The following is a 26,950-nucleotide window of genomic DNA, read 5'->3' as shown; positions in this document are numbered from 1 at the left end:
ATGCTAAATGAGTTTGTACGGTATGCAGCGCTATTTATGTTGGTATCGTTCTAGCAGCTAGTACATATTAAAGGTAACATTTTAACTTGTACAAATATATTAATACCAAACATCTTTTGTATTATATACTTTTAATAGTTATTTTATATAACAATTCATGAATATAAATATATGTTTAACAAACACTTTATACATTCATTCTCTAAAACCAAACTTATTAAAAATAATGTTATGGTGGCTTATGTTATTTATAATCATAAATAAGAACGGCCTTTGTTTAAAGCATAATGAAACAATAAAATTTAATAAAAATGACCATGATGTTAAAAACAGAACCAGTAAGTTTTTATTCGATACTATTTTTCGAATTGGTTCAGGAGTTTCGAATGCCTTTGGGTACGATGCCGATGAAGATACTGATATCAATGAAAATATTAACATTAAAACGTGTGATTGTGGTAAGTTATTATATTGTTAAAGCATTTTTCTTCAATTGTATATTAAACTACTTATTGTGATCAGAAACGCCAATAAAAATTGTATTTACAAGTAGAGAAGCTAATTAAGATGCTTTCTTGGGTACTCACATAGTTGGATTATATTTGATGGTTTTTGTTTACAAATACATACTTTTAAGAGGAGTAGTGATTGACACAAACAAACGGAGGTCGCTGATGTGATTCGTCTATAACATGTAGTTTCCTATTTTTCTTTATGGTTGCTATTAGGTAATATACCATAAACAATTGACCTTTATGGTTGATTTACATTGCTTATGACCCTTTTACAGCAAGGGAAACAAAGCCGTTTTTAATCATTTTTTGTGCTCACTTAGTGATCAATCAACAGCTGATTCGTATGTGTTAAGTTGAAGAACGTAAATGTAATTGCATTAAATGTACCTATATGACAGAACTTCATATTTACAGATATTTGATTTTTTCGATTGATTGCTTTAGAGCAGTTTTGATCAAATGGCTGTATTTAGACCGTTTATTTATGGAGCTTAAAATTGTAAATATGTTGTATGTATCGAATTCTATTAATGAGGACAGAAAAGAATGAAATAGTGCTGTCTCTTCTCTTAAACCCTATATCCTATGGGCCTAGAAAATCAATTTAAAACCAGTGGAAAAGCTAAAGTCGGGAGTCTCGACTTTGGAATACTGCGGGCAGTGCTTGGGCTGAGATTATATATTGCTATAACTTCCTGTTTATCGGCCTATCATAATGTAACTCGGCATACGGACACATAATCACTAACTGGAGTTATTTGCCAAATTTGACTTTGAAATAACGGGAGTTATGGAAAATCACTTATTGCGTGGGAGAGGGGCTAGTAAGAAAAATTCCAAACCATTTTCTGCGGATTCATGAAAGGTTATTTAGAATAGAATTTGGTGTCCCTAGCTCTTATAGTCTCCGAGATATAGGTGGTTATACGAACGGCGTTACGTATAAACCCCATTATCGGGAAAGTGTGGGGGAAAATAAAAAAAATGAAACAACAATATAAATTTTGTGTCTGTATATCCTATTTTTTCTTCAGATCTAGGGGATTATACGGACGGTCAGACAGACATAGATCGACTCGTCTTGTCATGCTGATCAAGAATATATGTACTCTACCACGCCTCCTTCTGCCTGTTAAATTTTTCAGCTCGCGCAAACCTAATATACTCTTGCACATTTAATGTAAAGAGTATAAATACACATGAGCACGTACGGACACATAATCACTATCTGAGTGTATTCAAATATGAGTTCAAAATTACACGAACTACGGGAGTTAAGAAATAATTACTTATAGCGGGGGAGTGCTTCAGTGCTTAGGAGAATTTGCATACCCAGTTTGGTTATCTAGCTCTTATACTTTCCAATATGCTTGCGTTCACACAGGGAAACGGACAGACCCATCGACCCGTCGTGTCACCCTGATCAAGAATATATATACTGCCATACCTTCCTCTACCTGTTACAAGATGACTTATATGAATATATATATGATTATGATTGCGTGTGCCACGTTTCAGTATGATAGGCCTATTTTGAAAGGAAGTTATAGCCATATAAGTAATATCTGCCAAAGCGCTGCCTACGGCTGTGTTTATTGTTGCTGCCTTAGATCCACTTGTTACTGGGTACATGCTCATACACAGACATGCATATACTCACATAGACACAAATACCAAAGGGGGTAAAATTGTTTTAAAGTTTTGGTTGTTGTTTTTTTGTTTTTAATTTTTTTAATTTGTTAGTTTCTGTAACTATTCTACATAGTCTCCAAGGTGATTATATATTGGTTTTATTTAAAATTTGGTTTATCTATGGATCTCTCCCGTTTTCAAGAGAGGCTTTAGTACGAATTTTCAAAAAAAAAAAATACTGTCCATGTCCGGTAAAGAGAGTATCCGCACGAGAGAGGTGGACTTGTAAAAAGTAGCCCAAAACGAAGTCAGCTAACCAAGTTTTATATAACCAATAAGACCGACTTTCACTAACTTCGGTATGAGGTGAGCGTATATTAACCAGGGCTCGTAAAATGCGATGCAAAACTCATTCGGACACACGAGAAATTCTGCCGCGACTCGCCGTCATCCGCTGAGTTGCCATGAGCCGTGTAAGCCGACCGTGAGTCGCCGTGAGCATCGTGAACCGCTGCCGACAGCAGATGAATGTCGTAATAGCCAGCCTGTTTCATCCCTTATAGCTTCATCTAGCTGTTTTGTCTGCGTTTGCATAGTGGTACCTGATACTATATTTCTGAATGAATGTATTTCGATTTGTTGGCTATAGGAAATAAATATATAATTTGCAAATAAATAAACTAACATATTTTATACTATTCTAAAGAAGTATACGAGTTGACTGTAGGTTTTATTGGTATGGGAATAAATAGGTAGTAAAGTCCCATCAAATTAAGTTGCAACGCCGCGGATCTTTAAAAATAGTATCAGGTTCTACTGTGCCAACGTAGGCAAAACAGCTGGGTCAAGCTAAGACGGAGTAGGCAGCAGGAACAGAGTGAAAGGGATCGCGCACATTTCGCCTTAACAAATATGTACACAAAAGCATACCATCATAAAAATTTCAACATTACACATACAATATATATGCTTGCGTTCCACTAAAGAGCGCTCGGCGTCTCCAGGCCGGCTCGTATGAAACTCAGCTGCTGTCGGCAGCGACTCACGATGCTCCCCGCCTCTGCCGGCAGTGGCTCACGAATATTCGCGGCAGAATTTCTTCTGGGTAGCAGCGAGTAGTGAGCACATATTAACCAAACTTGAAAGCTACATAATCCAAACTGTGGACACATAATTAATACACAACTATCTACTTTTGTTTTAAGTTCCAAGTCGGTCAATTTATAGAAAAGTTATTAGCGAAACAATTTAACTTCAGTACTACGCCTTTAAATTTGTTTTTTTTCGCTTCTGCTATGGGCGCATATAACTATTTCTGGCACTGGGAAGAAATTTGTCTGGGTACAGGGATTCGGGATTGCTGGACTGTAGCGTTTCAATCAATGCTCAAAATGACCATCAAGTCTTAACATGGTTGTAGCAAAACAATTCGTGTGTTTTTTTGAATTTCTATAGAGTTTCATTACAACTCGGCTAGTGGCTTTTAATATAATTGGCGAAGGCTTTTACTTTTCCGATATCAACATAGTATTATGTTCATCTATGACTTTTACATTAATTTTCTGCAATATAGTATATACCTCTTAAATGCGTTTTCTGAGTCGATGTTGGTGCTCTAAATGTCAATAATTTCTACGTGCACAAACACGAGTTTTGCTGCAATGAGAGCGATTTTTTCGAAAACGGGCAAAATCGAGCAATGGAGACTTCATAATTATGAATCTGTGTACTTTTGTTAAGACATTGACATTGTTAGCTCCACGCTCTGACGCGCTCTGCGAAAGTAATACTCCACAAAACACAATTACTTTTGTTATACATTCCTGCTAAATAGACACACACAAAATACTGGATAACACGAAAACACATACAATGACGTCACGATATGGCTTAGAAATTGATTCTACATACCTTGATCTTTGCTTTCCATACTTATACTTTTATTTTTAAACAAATAAAACCACTTTCAGGATAATCGAAAGCTGGCAAAAAGTTTCCTCCAATTTGCAAATTCCAGGGCTGTCATCGATCAGCTAAATTCACAATCGTGGCAAATTAACAGGGTTGCAACAAAGCTAAAAAAGGTTTGTTCTAATTGGGGTGTCTATTTATTAAAATTGTATTTATATCCCGAAAATATTTTCAGAAATTTTTCGATTTTAAGCCGCTGTGGGACCATAGTGCAGTGTAGAAATGCCCACTGGGCCCACACAAAAATTGCATTTTCCCATTTTCCTGAGTTAAATCTTATTTTGCGATTTAAAATAAAGGCTGTTAGTCTTGTCATCATCAGTCAAATGAAATCTGAAATGAAATGATATCTTTCGAAGTTCCGTGGTACCGATTTTTTAAGATAAGCAGTGATATTCAATAACTGTGCAATCATTATCTGTGTTCCATTTGGAAGTTAAATCTGCTTCTGGCTTACAATATGCGTACGTTAGCCTTGCATCGCCGGTGTTTGCACCGTCGGATGGCTTCGCTGGAGCTCTGTGACCTCTCGCCGTCGCATCATCGACTCATCATTGAGCTCATCATTTGCTGCATTTTTCTTCTTTTTTTGCGGTATAATAATAATGAAAAAATCGTGTTCGCAATAGTAGATACATACATGCATATTGGAATGTGCGTGCGTCGTGTACAGAGAAAAATGAAGTAAAGAAACGGTTAATGTATGTATATGTGAAGCAAGCGGTTTGGTAGCGAAAATATGCAAATTTCATGTCAGAAATATCAAAGAAAAAAGTCGTTACAAACGAAATGTAGATTAACGGGGTTTCCGTTATCGGGCAAAGAAGAATTTATAAAAAGATTTAGTGACGAGGAATATGCCAGATTCGAAAACAAATCTATGCAAGAAACAAGTAAAAAAGCTAAAGTCGGGTGTCCCGAACTTAAAATACTCTGTACATATGTTTAGAATAATTATAGAAATTAAAAAAATTTAAGAGAATTAAAAAAATTTTTGATCGAATTTACCTCTCTCGGTATTTGAACTCACGTACACAATTGCACAATTGTGTATATGTGAGTGTATGAACGTCTATGCGTGTATATACGTGTCTGTGTGAACATGTTTGCAGTCAACCAAACAGCAACATCAACAACAGCTGCGGGCAGCGTTTAGGCAGCAAATATATTTATGGCTATAACTTCCTGCTAAATCGGTCTATCATGATGAAACTACTGGCATACGGACACATAAGCACTAACTGGGGGTATTTGCAAAATTTGAGGTCGAAATTCCAAGAATTACGGGAGTTTAAGATTTGCATGGGAGAGGGGGAAGGGAGGGAAATTCCAAAATACAAATTTTCTGCGTATTCACATGAGGCATCTTGGACTAAAATTTGGTGTACCTAGGTCTTATAGTCTCCGAGATATAGGCGATTAACAACGGAAAATCGGGAAAACCCCCATAGGGGGAAAGTGGGGGAAAATCAAACAAATAAAACAAACTTGCACAGACACACATAACGCATCTTTCTGCAAAATTTGGTGTCTCTATCTCTTATAGTCTCTGAGATCCAGGTGTTCATACGGCCAAACGGACGGACAGACAGGGCTAGATCGACTCGTCTCGTCACGTTGATCAAGAATATATATACTTTGTGGGGTTTGCCACGCCTCCTTCTGCCTGTTACATTTGCAGCTCCCGAATACCTAATATAGTCTGTACATTTCATGTACAGAATTTAATAATTAATTAGTTGAATAGAAAAAGTGTGCGAATTGCACGAACGATCATTTCAACCGTACTTAATTTCGTCACCACTGGCGATCGTCATGAGAGCGCGTTGCGGCAAGTAGCGCTACCAGGCGTTGTTTTGCTAACGACAACACTTAGGAATGTCGAATACCAACCAATTCAGGACAGTGTCGTGCAGCTGTATCGTCACAGCGGCCAAATCTAAATGTGTTTGTATTTTCACATCAACAACCAATCGTACACATACGTCGATCATGTGGTTGCACTCGAATCACATGCGGGAACGTGTGTTTTTGTGTGTGTTTGCATGACGATAATGCAGAGTCATCCCAGCTGCATTTGGCAACACATTGCGGAAACATTGCTAGAGTGTCCCAACATTGAAATACTCTGCTACACATATGTGTAGAGGAATTATAGAAGTTTTAAAAATTAAGAAAATAAAAAAAAAATCTACCACCCTTGGTATTCGAACTCACATAAAGGGTGTATAATTCGACATTTACAAAGGAATTGTGTCTATGTGAGTGTATGCATGTATACAAATAGGCTCCAAAGTTTATATGAAAAATTGGAATTTTTTAACCTATCGACTTGTATACTCTCCTAATAATTCCATGAAAAACTGCATTCTTGGTTATGCAATTTTTTTTGGGGCTTGAAATATAGGAGTTTTCCTGTAAAAAAATGTTGGGGCGCAAAAGGAAACCGCGTCAACAGCCCATACGGTAAAAGCTAGAAAGCTGAAATGTAGACTCAAGTATCGCTTCATAGTGTAGGTGCCCACTAAGAAGGGATTTTGGAAAATTCGAGATCCAAAGCGGGTGAACGATATCCAAAGTTTGTTTGAAAAATTTTCAGTTTTTCACCGATGAACTTCAAATTTGGTTTTTGCAATCTATAAAAGAATGCAAAAAAACAGCTTATCCGGTTTTTTTTAAATTTGTCTTGCAGCTTGAATTATTGGGGTTGTAATATTTCTTCACTATTTTTCAAATGGAAAGTTTGTTGGAGCTTGAATTATTGGGGTTTTAATATTTCTCACTATTTTTCAAATGGATAGTTTGTGTTATTAATGTTGTCCGATCGATCAAATTTGGTATCCGTAATCAACATAACTATATCTACAAATTAGAAATATAGAAATATTTTTATAGCCTGTACCCAAAGGGTGAAAGGCTATACTAGTTTTGTGCGCATGTATGTAACACACAGAAGGAGGCGTGGCAGACCCCACAAAGTATATATATTCTTGATCAGGATGAGAAGACGAGTCGATATAGCCATGTCCGTCTGTCCGTCCGTCCGTCCGTCTGTATGAACGCAAGGATCTCAGTAAGTATAAGAGCTAGAATAACCAAACTTGGTATCCAGGTTCTCCTAAGTCCGAGAAAGGACGAGTTTGTTCATTTTTTCTGATCCACCCCCCCACTTCCCCCCTATTAACGAATTTCTATAACTCCCGTACTTCTTGGAATTTTGAACTAAAATTTGGTAGTCACATTAGGTTAGTGATTATATATCCGTATACCAAGTTGATAGAATGATTGGAAAAAAAAGTTATAGCCATATAACCAGGCCCAATGCACACATGCATACATATGTACAAGTACACAAACACGCATAAGGCACGATTCTGATGTAAATGTATGTATGCATGTATGGAATATTTAATATTTAATTTAGTTAATTAATTAAATTAATTTAGTTAATTAATTAAATTAAATTAATTAATTAATTTAATTACTTTTTTGTGGGGTGGTACAGGGTATTTAAGAGTTGAGCCTGCTCGACTTTAGCATTCCTTTCTTGTTTTTAATAATTTAATTTTAAAAAAAAAAATTTTTTTTTTAATTTTTCTTTTTTGTGGAGAGTACAGGCTATTTTACTGTCGGGCTTGCTCGACTGTAGCGTTCTATCTTGTTTTTACTTGCCATATGCAGCAATAATAAATAACAAAGAAACCAAAATATCAAACAGTTATGGACACACATACATAGTGACACACTCACAGACACAATCAGAGATGGGCAAAGTCGGTGCTTTTGATTGTTCGTGGCACAACGCTGCATGGCGTGGACACATAGATCGTGTGTGCAAAGTTTGGTTAATATAGCTTTTGAAATATGGACAGTATTGACGAAATTCTGAAGCGGGCAAAGGGGGGAAAATTCCAGCAAAAAAATTACCTCGTCCTTTCTCCGACCTAGGAGAATCTGGATACAAACTTTGGTTATTCTAGCTTTTATAGTTTCTGAGATCCTTGCATTCCTCCAGACAGACGGACAGACGGACGGACATGTCTAGATCGATTTCTCTCATCATGCTGATCAAGAATATATATGTACATACATACATATATACTTTATGGGGTCGAAGATGCCTTCTTCTGCCTGTTACATACTTTGCACAAACCTTATATACCCTTATATACCCTATAAGGAATGCTAAAGTTGAGCAGGGTCAACTCTTAAATACCCTGTACCACCCCACAAAAAAACAAGTAAAAAAGCTAAAGTCGGGTGTTCCGACTTTGAAATACTCTGTTTACAATAATTACAGAAAATAAAAAAAATTAAGAAAATAAAAAAAAAATGTGATCGATTTTACCTCTCTCGGTATTCGAACTCACGTAAAGGGTTTATAATTGCACATTTACATAGCAATTGCGTCTGTGTGAGTGTATGTATGCCTATGCGCATCTATTCGTGTCTGTGTAAGCATTTTCGCAGTCAACCAAACAGCAACATCAACAACAGCCGCGGACAGCGCTTGAGCAGCGATGCAGCAGCGTTGCAGCAGCAAATATATTTATGGCTATAACTTCTCGTTAAATCGGTCTATCATAGTGAAACTTGGCATACGGACACATAATAACCAACTGGGGGTACTTCCAAAAGTATTTCCATTTTAGTGCGAAATTCCTAGAATTACGGGAGTTGCGATTTGCGGGGTAGAGGGGGGATGGAGGGAAATTCCAAAATATACATTTTCTGCGTATTCACATGAGGCATCTGGGACTAAAATTTGGTGTTCCTAGGTCTTATAGTCTCCGAGATATAAGCGATTATACGAATGGAAAATCGGGAAAACCCCCATAGGGGGGAAGTGGGGGGGAAAATCAAAAAAATAAAACAAACTCGTATAGCGTAGTCTCTGAGATCTAGGTAATCATACGGACGGACGGACAGACAGACAGGGCTAAATCGACTCGTCTTGTCATGCTGATCAAGAATATATATACTTTGTGGGGTCTGCCACGCCTCCTTCTGCCTGTTACATTTTTCAGCTCCCGCAAACCTAATATACTCTTGTACATTTCATGTACAGAGTATAATTAGTACGGACACTTAACACTAACTGGAGGATTTGAGTAAAAAATTCAAAGAATTGCAGGAGTTATGGAAAATCATGAATAACGTTGGTGAGGGGGGAAGGAGGGGGTAATCAACAATCTAAAACAAACTCGTAAAGTGTTCGCACATAAGGCATCTTTGTGCGTAATATGTGCGAATTTGGCAAAACATACTGCCGCAGTTGGCAAAACATACTGCCACATTTGGCAACACATTGCGGCAACATTGCGTTATCAGCAATACGTCCGTCGCCCAGCAATGTGTTTGCCTGTCGATCATGGAGCGTCGTCTCAGCCGCATGCAGCGACATATTTTGGAAATATGCTTCGCACCTTCGCACCACGAACTACTTTGCGATATATTATCATACGAAGCTCATAATAAAATCAAGCGTAGTACTTTCAGCACAACCAAAAACCAACGCCCAAGCGAACCAAGGAAAAGAAGGGTGACAACATAAAATGTTTTAATTGCAAAGTAACACAGCCGCAACGTAAACAATGATGTGATGATTACACGACACCGCGAACTGTCCCGAGAAAGCGAAGCCAAGCACCTCGTAACACTGAACGAGTTCGGTGGTGGAAAATTCTTTTGCACCCGAAAGCTTGTAGCGAAAATCGTAATTGTAGAGACCATTTTCGAAATCAGTATGTTAATAGTCAATGATAACTTACTTTTTGAATACGTGGTATTGGGGAAAGATATTTTGTGTCGCGATGGTAATAAACTAACTATCCATGAATGCTTCGTTGAGAAAATTCGGAAACCAATTCAATTCCATTTCCATCAATTTCAATGATGATTTCGGCTGATTTTTGAATTCACGCACAGTTTCGATGGAATTTTCGGTGATCACGAATTTTGATTGGCCCACATGTTGATCGTCATTTATGTCCTCACGACCACTTTGAAAACGTTGAAACCACTCGTGCATAGGCAATCATCGCCATAAACTTGTGCCATCAATTGAAACGTTTCGGTAAAAGTTTTATCAATTTGAAAACAAAATTTAATGTTGGCTCTTTGTTCGAAGCTCATTTTCGCACCGATAACACAAACATACTGACACTTAAAACGCAATAACTTCACTTCCAATCAATGAAATGTCATGAAATTCTCACTGGACAATCGATAAAGATAGCAGATTCTAACGCACCACACACATCGACATATAGATAACGCCACCAAATTTGGGGACAGGGGGCGCTAGATTCAAAAAGTCCTGTTTACTTTGGAAAGCACCTTGTATTGATTGACCATCGTGATTGTAAATTTAAACAAGTAAGTCGGGTGTCCCGACTTTGAAATACTCTGACATATGTGTGGAATAATTATGCGTGTATGTATGTTTGTGTCTCGTGTGCCTGTGCAAAGCAGTAACAACAACAACAGCTGCGGGCACTGCTTGGTCATCTATATATAGTATATATATAAAACAGTTTGTCCTGACTGACTGATTGGTGATCAACGCACAGCCCAAACGGTAAATGTTAGGAAGCTGAAATTTGGACTTAAGTATCCTTTCATAGTGTAGGCTGGCGATCAGAAGGGATTCTGGAAAATTCGAGCTCCAAAGGGGGGAAATCGAGCTCCAAAATTTGTATGAAAAATCTACAATTTACATCTGATTAACTTCAAACTTAGTTTGTATACTCCCAGAAAAATTCCAAAAAAACTGCATACTTGGTTTTTGAAATTTTTCTTGGGGCCTGAAATATGGGAGTTTTCCTGAAAAAAAAATGTTGGGGCACAAGATGAAACCGCGTCAACAGCCCACAGCCCAAACGATAAGAGCTAGGAAGCTGAAATTTGGGGTCAAGTATCCTATCATAATGTAGGTGCCCACTAAGAAGGGATTTTGGAAAATTTGAGCTCCAAAGGGGGGAAAACGAAGTTTATTTGAAAAATCTTCAGTTTTCCATCAATCAACTTTAAATTTGATTTTTATAATCTATAAAAGAATACAAACAAAACTACATATTCGGATTTTCGAAATTTGTGGTGTAGCTTGAATTATTGGGGTTTTAATATTTATTCACCTTTTCAAATAAAAAGTTTGTGTTATAAATTTTTTCCGATCGATTTAAAATTTGGGGACTATAATCTACGTAACTAAATCTACAACTTTGCGTTCAAGGATTTTCAAAATATGCATTTTACAAATGCAGGCAGAACAAACAATACAAAATATCAAACAGTTGGGGACAACTAAGTATACATACACGCACACACACACATACAAACAGCTGTTCGTGTAGTTGCGTGCAAACGATTTAAATAGCCAAAGCAAAATGTGAGACACTAATGTGTGAATGTACACACATACATATGTACAAATCTATGTATGTATGTATGTATGTATGTATGTATGTTCATTCGTCTTGCACTGACAGAGCAAGAAATGGTAATTAATTAAAAATTATTTAACATTTTTAAAAGTAATTTTTTCTTTGTTTAGTACATTTGGCATTAAGGTTTTCATTAGTAACTTTATGCAGCAAAAACAAATTACAAAGAACGCAAATATCAAATAGTTGGGGACATCACATACACACACTCACACACAGAACAAGCAACAGTTCGTGTCTAAGTGTGCGGTTCTCTACGCATGTATGTACATTCGTATGTATTTATGTATGTATGTATACATTGGACAATCGAGCACTGTTGTTTGATTGTAATAAATAATGTTCTATGGTTTTAGGTCAAATTTTTAAAACGAAAAAAAACATCAACTGAAAGTTATTGACTCGCGCTTCTTCTTTCGTTTTGATCATTTACGCCTGTTAATTTCAAAGGTAAAATGCCAAAAGTTTACAGTTACCGTCGCTAGGCAACGACTGCGTAAGCGATAGTAAAGCAGAAACCGAAAGCGGACCTACGCATATTCTGCTTCGCGTGCGGGCAGATGTACATATGTATGTACGTTTGTATATGGTTTGTTCTAATTGATCTCAATAAATTATAAGATGTTATTATTTAAATTTTCTGTTAATTGCATTCAAACTTCGATGAAATTATTGATTGTATCGACGGATTCAACTATCGATAGTTTTGATGCTCTAGCACATAGAGCATACAACACATGCCCATCTCTAGCATCTCAGCTGATCGCATATTTACAGCGACTTACCGTTTTACTATTAGCTAACAACGCTACAAATGTATTCTGAACAAATCTAAGAGTCATTTACCGTAAAGCCTATTTTCTGAGTGTATTCATGCGATTTACAAAAGCAGAAACACACATTTTACATCCACAACAATCATCATATAAATCAAAATTAAATGTCCCGCGTCGGACCTTTCGGGGATAACTCGACCGTGCGTACAACGTGCTGTGAAAGCACACAGTTAAGTCAGGACTGGCAGTCCGCCCGGGTCGTAACGAAGATATGTACATATGTATGTATATACGTATAACCATACATTGTACTTATTGTACTATATTTGCTATTTGGAAAATGAACTCTTTAAAAAACTTTAGAGAGCGTCGAAAGAAGATCATATAGTAAATAAACTTATTATAATTAAGCACATTTTACTTAGCCCAGCGAAGACGGGCAAGACCTGCTTGTACATACATATATGGCTATAACTTCCTTTTTAATGGGCCTATCATGATGAAACTTAGCATATACTTGTAGACTCATAATCACTAACTGGGGGTATTATGGAAAATCACTAATTGCGGTGGAGAGGGGCGAGGGAGGGGAATTCCATAAAACACACTTTCTGCATATTCACATAAGGCATCTCGAATTTGGATTTGGTGTCCCTAGCTCTTATAGTGGCCGAGATATAGGCCATTATCCGAATGGAAAATCCCCCCCATAAGGGGGGAAGCGGGGGGAAAATCAAAAAATAAAACAAACTTGCACAGCGTACACACATAATGCAAAATGTGGTGTTTCTAGCTCTTATAGTCTCTGAGATTCAAGTGTTCATACGGACAGACTGACAGACAGGGCTCGTCTTGTCTTGCTGATCAACAATATATATACTTTGTGGGGTCTGCCACGCCTCCTTCTGCCTGTTACATTTTTCACCTCCCGCAAACCTAATATACTCTTGTACATTTCATGTACAAAGTATAAAAATATACTTTGGATAAATTAGCCAGATGAACCACTTCGCACGTAGGAGCTCTACACATATTTGGCCGATCTTCACGCGCATGGTTACAAGCTTGGATTAGATGCAATCAAATGAAACAATTGAACGATTGCGAAAGCGCAAGCTACGGAGATTCTGGGCAAGGAGAAGTTTGAGCCCGCAAAGTGGCTCTCGAGTTGGAATTGACATAAGACCAACGACTCGGAATTGTGTTGTCAGGCTTCCGGCCAAAGCCTTTCTTCAACGTTGTGATCAAAGGGGTTAGTTTATCTGTGTCATCATCGTTGTTTGATTAGGACTGGTTACGCCTATCATTATTATTGCCAAGATCATTCTACAGAAATTATGTATAGTCAAGATGCAGTGGGATCAGACTGTTCCACAAGACCTTTGTCAAGCTTAGACAGCGTTCTAAGCATCTCTCACCACACTTAAACAAATAGCAATACTCCACTTTTGCATGCAACCGAATGCACATGAGTTACATCTGTATTGATGGTGTTGTATATACGCGCGCACGGTATCTACTGATGGCAAGGCACGGCTAATCACATCAAAGTGTAGAGTGGAGCCAACACGCAGCAAACCTAAAATACTTTTAAACTGTAGTACACAACAAATCTATAGAGCGATTCATAGGTAGTGTTGCATTGGATACGGCAACATTTTAGAAATCGGGTTGCTGAATTATAGGAACATACACAGAATTGACATATTCCAACAATACTTAATCCTGCTGACTTGGTATCTAGAGGAAGCACATCATTGAATTTGCTAGATTTAATCTGGTTTTTGTGGTCAGCATATTTGACAAAAGGCTCAAGCATGTGGCCGAAGGATGCGAGAATTAAGCAGGATGCTGGAGTAGTAGCGTTTTGGGATGCGCAGGTAGCCAAACAAGAATCACTTGATCGACGGACCACGATATATAAGCTCTCATCGCCGATGCTAATTTATTGTAACAAGGAAACCAGAAATATAGCTAAGTATCACACGACATAACTCACGCCTCATGAGCTGCAACGTTCCTTACACTGCATTGTGTGGAACCAACAACAGCAACAATTCACTCTCATCAGAAGAAAAGACAAATATCAAACTGCATTCAATTTCTGAATCCTTTCTTACTGATGGGTATCATCTGTAATAGGTTCGGCCGTTTGAAATTGAATTTAATGTGCCTGAAGCTCAAAAATTTCCAATACTACTCCGAACTAAAGATGACTGTGTTCGACGCTAAGATTTCTTCGTATTTAGTAGTTGTACTCTGTACATGAAATGAACAAGAGTATATTAGGTTTGCGCGAGCTGAAAAATGTAACATGCAGAAGGAGGCGCGACAGACCCCACAAAGTATATATATTCTTGATCAGCATGACGAGACGAGTCGATCTAGCCCTGTCTGTCTGTCTGTCTGTCAGAGACTATAAGAGCTAGAGACACAAAATTTTGCACAAAGACGCCTTATGTGTGTACGCTGTGCAAGTTTGTTCTATTAGTTGGGACACCTGACTTTAGCTTCTCTACTTGTTTTTAAATTGCATATCTTTGTCAGCCCTAATAATTAATTTGTATGTACACTTACACGCACAGTTGCATATCTGATGTTACGAAACCTTGGAATAAACGGTTGTACATGTGCATACAACGTGCTGAATTTATATATGCGGTTTCGTTAGAATATTATTATATTGAACAGGAAAACGCTCCTGATCATACAGTCGGGGCACCCGACTTAAACTTCTCCATTTGTTAACTCTGGACTGTCGGGCAGCTTGTACAAAGCAGAGACAAGTCGTTAAAGTTTGCTCACGATATTGAGCATAGTTTAAGCTCTCCCTCTACTTGTAACTGCTGTTCAATCGTTTTTGTACAAGGTTTAATTATTGGCTAAGTTGTTTTGTTTATTTAAGTTTTGTTGTAAATGTATGTATAGTGTACGGACTGGTTAAAGCTCCCGTTTTGTGTAAAATGCGTAGACGGATGATACTCTTTTGGACTCCAATGAATACATGGTATATTAGGTTTTCGCAAACCACGCTACAGAATTTCGTAAATAGTGTCCACATTTCAAAAGCTGCATAAACCAAACTTTGCAAACATAATTTAGTATATACAAATCGGTCAAAACTTGGCGTGTGGACGCTCCTAGTCCCTAGTCTAGTACTACGTCCACAAACAACAGCATCAGGTTGGCTCCTCTCCTTCTTCTTTTTGCTTCTACTATGGGCGTATATAACTTAGTGTCGGAATTTTATCTGGGTACAGGGTATTTCACTGTCGGGCTTGCTCGACTGTACCGTTCTCTCTTGTTTTTTTATACTCTGTACATGAAATGTACAGAAGTATATTAGGTTTGCGGGAGCTGAAAAATGTAACAGGCAGAAGGAGGCGTGGCAGACCCCACAAAGTATATATATTCTTGATCAGCATGACGAGACGAGTCGATCTATCCCTGTCTGTCTGTCTGTCTGTCCGTCCGTATGAACACCTGGATCTCAGAGACTATAAGAGATAGAGACACCAAATTTTGCACAAAGATGCGTTATGTGTGTCTGTGCAAGTTTGTTTTATTTGTTTGATTTCCCCCCACTTCCCCCCTATGGGGGCTTTCCCGATTTTCCATTCGTATAATCGCCTATATCTCGGAGACTATAAAACCTAGGAACACCAAATTTTAGTCCAAGATGCCTTGTGTGAATACGCAGAAAATGTATATTTTGGAATTTCCCTCCCTCCCCCCTCTCTCCCGTAAATGCAATTTTCTCTAACTCCCGTAATTCTTAGAATTTCGAACTAAAATTGCAAATGCCCCCAGTTAGTTATTATGTGTCCGTATGCCAAGTTTCACTATGATAGACCGATTTAACGAGAAGTTATAGCCATAAATATATTTGCTGCTGCAGCGCTGCCCGCGGCTTTTGATGCTGGTGCTTTGGTTGACTGCACACATGTTTACACAGACACGAATAGATGCGAATAGGCATACATACACTCACACAGACGCAATTGCTATGTAAATGTGCAATTAAACACCCTTTACGTGAGTTAGAATACCGAGAGAGGTAAAATCGATCCAATTTTTTTTATTTTCTATAATTATTGTAAACATATGTACAGAGTATTTCAAAGTCGGGACACCCGACTTTAGCTTTTTTACTTGTTTTTTTTTTTTAATTTCGGTAATTTTTATGAATAAATATAGGTTTTGAAATTTATAACCATCGATAGCCACATTTACCATTTGATTTCGGTGCAAATCAGTTGATCCAATCCAGCAATAATTTAATTAAAATATTTAAGCATTAAGATTTGTAAGTTTCAACAAACCTATATCGTATAGAAATTGTACAGAAAGTAAAGGGCAACAATATTTACATTTTCCTTGTATTTTTAGATTGTGGGTTTTCAAACGAAGAAATACGAATAGTTGGTGGAAAACCAACGGGAGTGAATCAGTATCCTTGGATGGCACGGATTGTATATGATGGAAAGTTTCACTGTGGAGGATCACTGCTAACTAAGGATTATGTAATTACTGCCGCTCATTGTGTTAAAAAATTACGAAGATCAAAAATACGAATAATATTTGGAGATCATGATCAACAAATCACTTCAGAATCCCAAGCTATACAACGGGCAGTTACTTCTATAACAAAACACAAGAGCTTCGATCCTGATACATATAACAACGATATTGCATTGTTAAGATTAAGAAAACCAATAGTATTTTCAAAAATAATTAAGCCAGTTTGTCTTCCTCGATACAACTACGACCCTGCAGGTATTTAAATATTTTAATTTTACACATATAATCTAATCATATATCAGAAAATACACATACACACACAGTTTGAGATGCCATCGAGTGTAGACGCGTTCTTGCTACGAATAATTGTGTTTTTTTTTAGATAATTGGAGGCGATAAGATACTACATGAAGCTCGAATGCCTTACACAAAGGCATAATACTGATCAGATTAAAAAATGCAGCTTGAAATTAATTTCATTCCGGCCCATTTATTTTTCTGTTTCAAAGAAACAGAAACGTTCAGCTATAACAGCCGCTAGCCTAAATAGTCGTAGATCAGGCAACAGAATCAAACGGGAGGAATTCTTCCCTCACGATCTATAAACTGATAGGGCCTTATTTCAACAGTATGGGGACGCAATTATTAACTAATAAAGGCGATGCCCCTAACAAATTGCTCTATTACAACATTCGGCACCTGCGGGCCAGTTGCGAAACGACGGAAACAACCAACAAGAGATGAAAATGCAACGCAATATCCCAATATCAAGATATTTATCGGAATTGCCATTGTAAGGCAAAGCAAGTTGTTTCGCTGGAAAAACTGACAAAAAACAACATTGCAGAAGGCATCCAATCTTCACATATTGGGTGCTGCCATGAATGTTGCAACAATGGAACAGACTGCATTATTTACCCAAAATGCTGACGATTTTTGAGATCCTGTAGTTGATAATAATACACTGCTTTGCAGCCAATGACCTAATGCGCGAAACACCGGCTCTGAATCAAATGATTACATTGGATGTGCAATCTTTTGAATAGACATGGCGTTTTTCATATATACGGCCAGCGACCATAACGCGATACTTCGCCAGACCCGCTGAAATGAACAGCAAATAGGATGACCGAAAAGAAACTATAAGACACGTTAAGTGCAGAAGTACCCAAGGCAAACGGGACCTTGACCACTTACAAGCCAAGTACATAGTGTTCTTTGGAAAATTCTATAAAAGGCCATTTTCGAAAGCAAGAACGAGTGTCCAACTAATAAAAGAATTGGATAACTGATACGAATTCCAAATTTCCATGGAATCTGTATAGCGTAGTAAATGCCGTTGGACGAGATCTGGAAGATACTAAAACATCAAGGCCAGATAATATTCTAAAAAGGGCTATAAGCATTAGCATTAGTTCTATGCCAAGCTACTTTGGAAGGTACATTCCCGACCTAAATGGAAGGTCAAAAATTGATCCCAAATCAGGGAAGAAGGACTTTAGCAAACAGGCTGATCGGCTTGCGGGCACATTGTACTAGTTTTAGTAGCCAAACAAGTCATATCAGAAATGCGTCCCAGTTGTCTCTTCTGTGAAGAGTATACGATATGCAATCAAACAATTACTTTTATCACAAGACTTTATCAATTGTTAATTTATTGAAACTTAATTATCTCATGCCAACGTTAGGCAATATCAAAAATTTACTATAATTTCTATATACTTATAATTTGATCTAGCTCTGAAATATTATCTAATATATTATCTAATTAAATTTTACTCTTCATTTTAGGACGCATTGGAACAGTTGTTGGTTGGGGTCGCACATCAGAAGGAGGAGAATTGCCGTCTATTGTTAATCAAGTAAAAGTTCCAATTATGTCAATTACCGAATGCCGCAATCAAAAATATAAGAGTACTCGAATAACTTCAACTATGCTGTGTGCAGGGAAACCAAGCATGGATTCATGTCAAGGAGATAGTGGAGGACCGCTTTTATTATCTAATGGAGTCAAGTTTTTTATTGTTGGTATTGTGTCTTGGGGTGTTGGATGTGGCCGTGAAGGTTATCCAGGTGTCTACACTCGCGTAAGCAAATTTGTTCCGTGGATTCAATCAAATTTGGAAAACTCTTGCTTATGTACATAATAACTAGTAAGTAGTTTCTTAAAATTAATTTCAGAATTTTGTAAAGACGTAAATAAATATTAAAACTTTGTTTGTGAATTAATTTCCCTATTGACTATTCCTTAAACCAGCTTTGCATAATCGCCGCGTCAGGTTAGGCCATCGATCAAATTATGTAGGTACTATGTATGTTTAAATGGTTTGTACAAATATTTTTCTTACCATAATTGTTTTTACGAAAGTTAAAAGCAAGGTGGGATGCGAAGTAGCGATATCGGCCGACTAATCCGCTTGGTAACTTTTAAATCGTGAACAGAATAATTACCATTGGTAATGTGTTAGGAGGAGGGTGGTCTAGCTAAGTGCATTATCACTATATCGGCAACGTGGAGACTTCACTCATACCGGCCCCGCACTTATCGTAATAAAAGTCACGTGTATAGTTTAACACTGCAAATTTGTTGAACAATTCTTGTCTTATATGGCATTGCTCAAAACTACTACTGTAATTTTACATTATATTAATTAATGCAACACTTTAATCATAATATGGGGCAGCACCGCCCCTGTGTGAGCAGTGTAAGTTTGTCTGCTAGCTGTTTCAAAATGTTTCACCAGTACAATGAACTTAGTATTGCACTAGCAATCTGCTGATGCATTGACTTCTGAAGATATCCAATCATATAATTTTATTCAGCTCGCGCAAACCTAATAGATATACTCTTGTAAATTTTATGTAGAGATTTAAAAATTGCGCCCGATCGATTTCAAATTAGATCTAGATCTACAACTTTGAATTCAACGATTTTAAAATATAAAGATATGTGTAGTGGGGCAGTTGCTGACTACGGTAGGGGCCCGTTTCATTCCCAAAGCAAGAAGTCGGCTGGTTAACGTGGTGATTTTGTATTGGTATTTATTGGTGATGTTTGGTGTACACTGTTGCCTATATGTCCGCCCCGAGCACTAGCGGGACCGTGGCTGGCCAGTGGAAATTGGGATCAGCTAAGACCAGCGCCGCAAAATCGTCCCGGACCGCTCCATTCATCGCTCTTTCGGGAGTCCGCAGCTGGAGATTCGAAGCCACTTGGGCAACTGATTCCGCCAATTAATAGGCGTGTACCTATCCTTACATGAGCCTGGCTTTACACCTTGCATGCTGACTGGGTTTTGTGACTCTGTGGATTCAGCCGCAGTCGGAGTTGATGGCGTTGTACTTTTTGAAGACACTACTCCCAGCTTCTCTGGGAGCTTCTGCGAATTGGTGTCACTTCTCAATGCGATCTGCGTGGAAAACGATACAATAGATTTAGTTTTGGAAGTCGCTACTGGGCCGTTCAATATCCAATAGCGTGCCGCAAATGTTTCGCTGGAAACATATCTTCACCGATAAGTATGTCTATTTCCGAACTTCGGAAGAAGAAGGGGTCAGCCAATGGTAAGTTTGGCAGATCTCTCAATGCGTCGTGGGGGATCGTGCAAGATGGTAGATTCCCTACTAAAGTCGGAAATCGGAGTTGTGGCAGCCGTAGCGTGCGTGGAAGCACTTGTAGTTGGGAATGATGTTGATGAGTGAGCATCATGTGGATGTACAGTGGTGGACTGTGTGTTAAAGTTTGAATTTGGAGCAGCTACAGCGTGTGTGGATGCGCTTGTAGCTGGGAACAATGGAGGAGCACCACGATGCAGAAGTGTATGGTGGCGCTCATTGCACGTGAAACATTTATGGACTAGTGTGCTTCCTTAACTGATGCCTTTTGGAAAAACAGTAAAGGCACAGTTTTTTCTGTTTAATAGCACCAGCCCTCTCATCGACGTTCATTTGGAGGAACCGAGAGCATTATCGGATTGGATGATTTTCCTTAGCTCATGGTGAGCACGTTGGTGCGTTAACGTTAATCTTTGCTTCGAAAGTCTACACTTTTGAGTTCAAACACTTTCTGAAGAGGAGGTTTGGATTGATGCTGCGCGTTGCGAGAACGTTTTAAAACCTCCATAGACTCCAGAGCCCGATGGCGCTCTAAAAGTAATGAATTCAACTCAGCCCAAACTGGGATAATGGATTTGTCCTTTAAGGAATGCTGCCATAAAGATAACATCATATTCGGAAGCTTGGATGAGCATAATAACACCAGTATAAAAACCCAATTAGTGGTGTCAACCTATGAATGCTCCAAAGCTGTCAAACCGACTCCTTAAATTTGCCAATGCGGATTCAAAACCATCGTTGGTGAGTCGGGATTTGGCGACAATTTCCTCTACCTCACCCCTGGTTTTGTTGTTGAGGAGAAATAGCTTCTCAACCGGAGATATGCTTGGATTGTCTATGTAGAGTGGGTCACAGTTTGATGTCGCTCGCTTTAGTTTTATGTGTGTGTGTGCGCGCTAATAAGGGCCAGAGAGTGACAAAACGGCCTTTGAAACATACAACAAGGCCAAGTTTGACTTGGAGGAGTTCGCGCTCGGAAACGAGAGTCTCTCTCTCAAAGGAAGGAAAAAAGTAGATCTATATATATGTTGGAGCACCCTACTTAGTTTTTAAGCCTTTCTATTACACTCTCTATGGCGCTCTCCGTTCCTATGCTGGTCCACTGACTTGTGGCGGCAGCAAGCGAATTACTCGTTGGTTAATACTCGCACTTTAAACATCGTTTTGTATAATTCCAAGCCATTAAAGCCATATTCATATTCAAAGAATTCCGCGTGTCATTTATTTAATAGAAATTAATTTCTAGCTAAAGCTAGCGATTTTTCATTGGCGACCGAGCAGGGACATCGGTTTCTAAGATTTTTCCCGCTTTCGTTTGCGGTCTTTGTGGCTTGGTTTTGTGCGCGGTCGTGTGATATACTATACATTGTTTGAATTTGGAGTCTGGTGTCGTGCTGGATACCATCCCCATACTGCAACTACTCGTTTGGACTTCGAGCTGCTATCTGGTTACCATACCCCTGCCCTACTTGTCGTATTATTGTTTGGCCTGCCTAATGGGTGATACTACGCGCTGGTCGGAATCCAGGGAAGTTTCAGTGGGCTCTTTTGAGAGCTTGAAAGCTATGACGCTTCAGGCAGATTTGGATAATCTCAATCCAAATAACGATAGTAGAGGGCTTGAGGATTTGTGCATTTCAACTAAGGCGTTGTATGTTAAGGCAACGAAAAAAAAAGTTGAAAGTCAGACATCTCATGACTGTTCTATGTCAACGATCACAAAAAACAAAAATGCGGCTGCCTACATTCAGTGGAGGGCATGCCGAATTTAAGAATTGTATGTGCTTATTTGAAAGCCTAGTACATGACGATCCTTCGTTGACCAACGTCGAAAAGTTCAATTATTTGGTGTCGTGCTTGTCAGGCTCGAAAGCCATTGCCAGCTCTAAGTCTGTATACGACAACAAATGTTTGATATTTTTCGACACTATCTCGCAATTGTTTGACATCCCAAGTAAGACCAAACCTTCTGCGTCTAGTTTGCGGTCCATCATTGACACTGTTTCTGCCATTTATGCGTCTTTAACTTCGTTGGGGAGTGAAAAAGATAATTCGAACGCAACGATTATTCATATGGCTATGGCCAAAGTCGATCACGTAACCAAATCTCGGTTTGAAAAACAGCTCGATTATGACGAGTTGCCGCCTTGTGATGATTGCGATACGCAGTTAAATACCAATATTTAGCAGCTGAAGAGGCAACTCGAGCTAAAAACAAGTAAAAAAGCTAGTCGGGTGTGCCGACTTTGAAATACTCTGTACATATGTTTAGCATATTATAGAAATTAAAAAAAGTAAGAGAATTACAAAAAAAGTTTTTGATCGATTTTACCTTTCTCGGTATTCGAACTCACGTAAATGGTGTATAATTTCACATTTACATAGCAATTGCGTCTGTGTGAGTGTATGTACGTATATGCTCGTATATTCGTATCTGAGTAAACATGTTAGCAGTCAACCAAAGCACCAGCATCAACAACAGCCGCGGGCAGCGCTTGGGCAGCGCTGCAGCAGCAAATATATTTATGGCTATAACTTCTTGTTAAATCGGTCTATCATAGTGAAACTTGGCATACGGACACATAATAACTAACTGAAGGCATTTGCGTTCGAAATTCCAAGAATTACGGGAGTTAGAGAAAATTGCGATTTGCATGGGAGAGGTCGGAGAGGGAAATTCCAAAATACACATTTTCTGCGTATTCACATAAGGCACCTGGGACTAAAATTTGGTGTCCGTAGGTCTTATAGTCTCTTAGATATAGGCGATTATACGATTGTGCAAAGTTTGGTGTCTCTAGCTCTTATAGTCTCTGAGATCCAGGTGTTCATACGGACAGACGGACAGACAGACAGACAGACAGGGCTAGATCGACTCGTCTCGTCATGCTGATGAAGAATATATATACTTTGTGGGGTCTGCCACGCCTCCTTCTGCCTGTTACATTTTCAGCTGCCGCAAACCTAATATATTCTTGTACATTTTATGTACAGAGTATAATAAACAGCGAGTCGAACCAGCAAGAAACAGTAAAGCTTCGTTTTCTGGCACAAAGGGTCCTTCAAAGCCTTCAAAACCGGTTTCGAAGTGCACATATTGTAGTTCTGCGGACCACAATATTTATTCTTGCCCTTCCTTCGGTTCTATATCTGTTATGCAGCGATTTGAGTTTCCTAAGACTCAAAAAATGTGCCCCAATTGCTTGAATGTGGGTCATATAGTTTCCAGTTGCAAAGCTTCCAAGTGTCGGGTATGTTTAAAGGCACACCATTCGTTGTTGCACAGATACTCTGTAGCTGTGCCAAACTCACCCGTACTTAGGTCATGTCTTAAGTGCCGATCAAGTAATTATTGCCACAGCATTGGTAAATATTAGAGATAGATTCGGCCAATACCATCCTGCTCGTGTGTTGCTTGATGGCGGCTCACAGTTAAATCTCATGCCTGAGAACCTCGCTCGGCGCTTGCGACTAAAACGTGAAGACACTGCTTTGAGTATTTCAATGGCAGGTGGGACCACAACTGATAGTAAGCACAAGGTCTGTGCTGCTATTGAATCTCGTTTGAATGCACACAACTTTGCCACTGATTTTTGGGTTCTTAAATCCATATCCACTTGTCAGCCACTTGTAACTTTTTGCCCACAACGAGTTGGAAAATACCCGAAAATCTCGAGTTGGCTGACCCAGAGTTTTAAAAACCAGCCAAAGTTCTTTCTTCTAGGCGCTGAATTCTTTTACGGATTGTTGTGCGTAGGGCAAATCGAGCTCAATTCTGGTCTTCCATTGTTGCAGAAGACCTTGCTGGGATGGGTTGTTGCTGGTAGATATACAGGGCAAATACCTCGTCAACAACTCAGTGTTAACGTTGCCTCTCAAGTTAATGATTGTTCTTTCGACACTTTAGTTCAACGCTGTGACTGTGCGCCAGACAGCTGAACAAATGGCCTGTGAAGCTCACTTCACAAAATCGGTACAGCGCCTGTCTACAGGTCGTTTTCAAGCCGAACTTCCGTTCAAATCTGATCCCACTGTACTAAGCCTTTACTTTCAAACTGCTGATAGACGATTTTTGCAACATGAGCGCAAACTCGCAAAAGACAAAACTCTCCATGACATGTACCATGACTTCATGAGAGAGTATCGCGATCTTGGGCATATGTCAGCTCTTAAATCTCCTCCTCCAGGACAGCACTACTATATTCCTCATCAGTGTGTCCTGAGGCCTGAAAGCACCACAACCAAGTTGCGTGTGGTGTTTGACGCTTCTAGTAAGACGTCAACGGCTCTATCATTAAATGATACTTTAATGGTTGGGCCGACTATTCAGAGGGAGCTTTATTCAACACTTGTAAATTTTCGGTTGAATAAATACGCAATTACTGCCGACATATCCAAGATGTACAGGCAAATAAACGTGTCTGAACAAGAAAGGAATGCTAAAGTCGAGCAGGCTCAACTCTTAAATTCCCTGTTACACCCCACAAAAAAATAAATTACTTAATTTAATTTATTAATTAATTTAATTAAATTAATTTAATTAATTAACTAAATTAAATATAAAATACTCCATACATGCATACATACATTTACATTTTCATCAGTATCCTGTCTATGCGTGTTTGTGTACTTGTATGTATGTATGTGTGCATTGGGCCTGGTTTTATGGCTATAACTTTCTTTCTGATCAACCTATTATAATGAAACTGGTATACGAATATATAATCATCTATCTGGACGTGTCTACCAAATTTTAGTTAAAAATTCTAAGAATTACGGAAGTTATAGAAAATCTTGAATAGGGGGGGAGTGGGGGGTTGCATCGTGAAAAATGAACCAACTCGTCCTTTCTCGGGCTCAGGAGAATCTAGATACCAAGTTTAGTTATTCTAGCTCTTATACTTTCTGAGATCCTTGCGTTCATACAGACAGACGGACAGACAGACGGGCAGGCGGACATGGCTATATCGACGCGGCTTGTCATGCTAATCAAGAATATATATACCTTGTGGGGTCTGCCACGCCTCCTTCTTGTGTTACATGTACACTCGCACAAAACTAATATACCCTTGTACCCTTTGGGTTCAGGGTATAAAAAGATAGAAATTTCCAGCTCATTCCCTGTCGCTTCAAATGTCATTAAAAATTGCATTTATGTGGACGACATGCTGGCAGAAGCAGATTCTTTAGATGAGCTTAAAAAATCTGTAATCAAGTACAAGAGGTACTAGATTCAGGAGGGTTCCCTTTGGCAAAGTCGGCATCAAATTGTCAGGCCTTGTTCGGTGATGATGGCAACATCACCGAAAAGGCAATTAAGTTTGACGACTCCAACTCAATTAAAACGCTTGTTCCCCACAAGATGATGTATTTCGGTACCATCTAGATGTGGATAGCTTTATTTCTTTAAAGCCAAACAAGTAAAAAAGCTAAAGTCGGGTGTCCCGACTTTGAAATACTCTGTACATATGTTTACAATAATTATAGAAAATAAAAAAAATTAAGAAAATAAAAAAAAATTTGATCGATTTTACCTCTCTCGGTATTCGAACTCACGTAAAGGGTTTATAATTGCACATTTACATAGCAATTGCGTCTGTGTGAGTGTATGTATGCCTATGCGCATCTATTCGTGTCTGTGTAAGAATTTTCGCAGTCAACCAAACAGCAACATCAACAACAGCCGCAGGCAGCGCTTGAGCAGCGCTGCAGCAGCAAATATATTTATGGCTATAACTTCTCGTTAAATCGGTCTATCATAATGAAACTTGGTATACGGACATATAATAACCAACTGGGGGTATTTCCAAAATTTTAGTTCAAAATTCCAAGAATTACGGGAGTTAGAGAAAATCGCATTTGCGGGGTATAGGGGGGAGGGAGGGAAATTCCAAAATATACATTTTCTGCGTATTCACATAAGGCATCTGGGACTAAAATTTGGTGACCATAGGTCTTATAGTCTCCGAGATATAGGTGATAATACGAATGGAAAATCGGGAAAACCCCCATAGGGGGGAAGTGAGGGGGAAAATCAAAAAAATAAAACAAACTCGTATAGAATACACACATAACGCATCTTTGTGCAAAATTTGGTGTCTCTATCTCTTATGGTCTCTGAGATCCAGGTGTTCATACGGACGGACAGACTGACAGACGGACAGACGGACAGACAGACAGACAGGGCTAGATCAACTCGTCTCGTCATGCTGATCAAGAATATATATACTTTGTGGGGTCTGCCACGCCTCCTTCTGCCTGTTACATTTTTCAGCTCCCGCAAACCTAATATACTTCTGTACATTTCATGTACAGAGTATAAAAAGCGAAACATCTTATCGGTAGCGTCTCGTTTGTTTGACCCACTTGGGCTGTTGTGCCCCATCGTCACAAGGGAATAAATTCTGTTGCAAGAGTTGTGGCGGTTAAAAGTAGATTGGCATGAAACAATTCCAACGAGTATGCATACTTCGTG

At 38.7% G+C, this 26,950-nt stretch overlaps 1 protein-coding gene across 1 annotated transcript; it reads left to right on the top strand.

The window, feature by feature from the left end:
* On the top strand, nucleotides 1-19,041 carry LOC115628649 (trypsin-1). Its single transcript, XM_030524818.1, has 4 exons — nucleotides 1-20; nucleotides 334-458; nucleotides 16,729-17,115; nucleotides 18,652-19,041. Exons 1-4 carry the CDS (start codon nucleotides 1-3, stop codon nucleotides 19,005-19,007), a joined length of 888 nt encoding a protein of 295 aa, XP_030380678.1. The 3' UTR covers nucleotides 19,008-19,041.
* The last annotated feature ends 7,909 nt before the right edge of the window (nucleotides 19,042-26,950 follow it).

The sequence above is a fragment of the Scaptodrosophila lebanonensis genome, unplaced genomic scaffold (assembly GCF_003285725.1).
Source record: "Scaptodrosophila lebanonensis strain 11010-0011.00,11010-0021.00 unplaced genomic scaffold, SlebRS2 tig00000122-arrow-arrow-pilon, whole genome shotgun sequence".
Taxonomy (NCBI): domain Eukaryota; kingdom Metazoa; phylum Arthropoda; class Insecta; order Diptera; family Drosophilidae; genus Scaptodrosophila; species Scaptodrosophila lebanonensis.
The sequence above is the reverse complement of the archived record's forward strand: the minus strand, read 5'-3'. Positions and strand labels throughout refer to the sequence as shown.

What these genes read in the sequence shown, in the direction of transcription:
- LOC115628649 (XM_030524818.1), top strand. Translation starts at nt 1, where the DNA reads ATGCTAAATGAGTTTGTACG. An exon ending in CATTAAAACGTGTGATTGTG is followed by an intron (nt 459 to 16,728) that starts GTAAGTTATTAT and finishes TTGTATTTTTAG; the next exon opens with ATTGTGGGTTTTCAAACGAA. An exon ending in ATACAACTACGACCCTGCAG is followed by an intron (nt 17,116 to 18,651) that starts GTATTTAAATAT and finishes TCTTCATTTTAG; the next exon opens with GACGCATTGGAACAGTTGTT.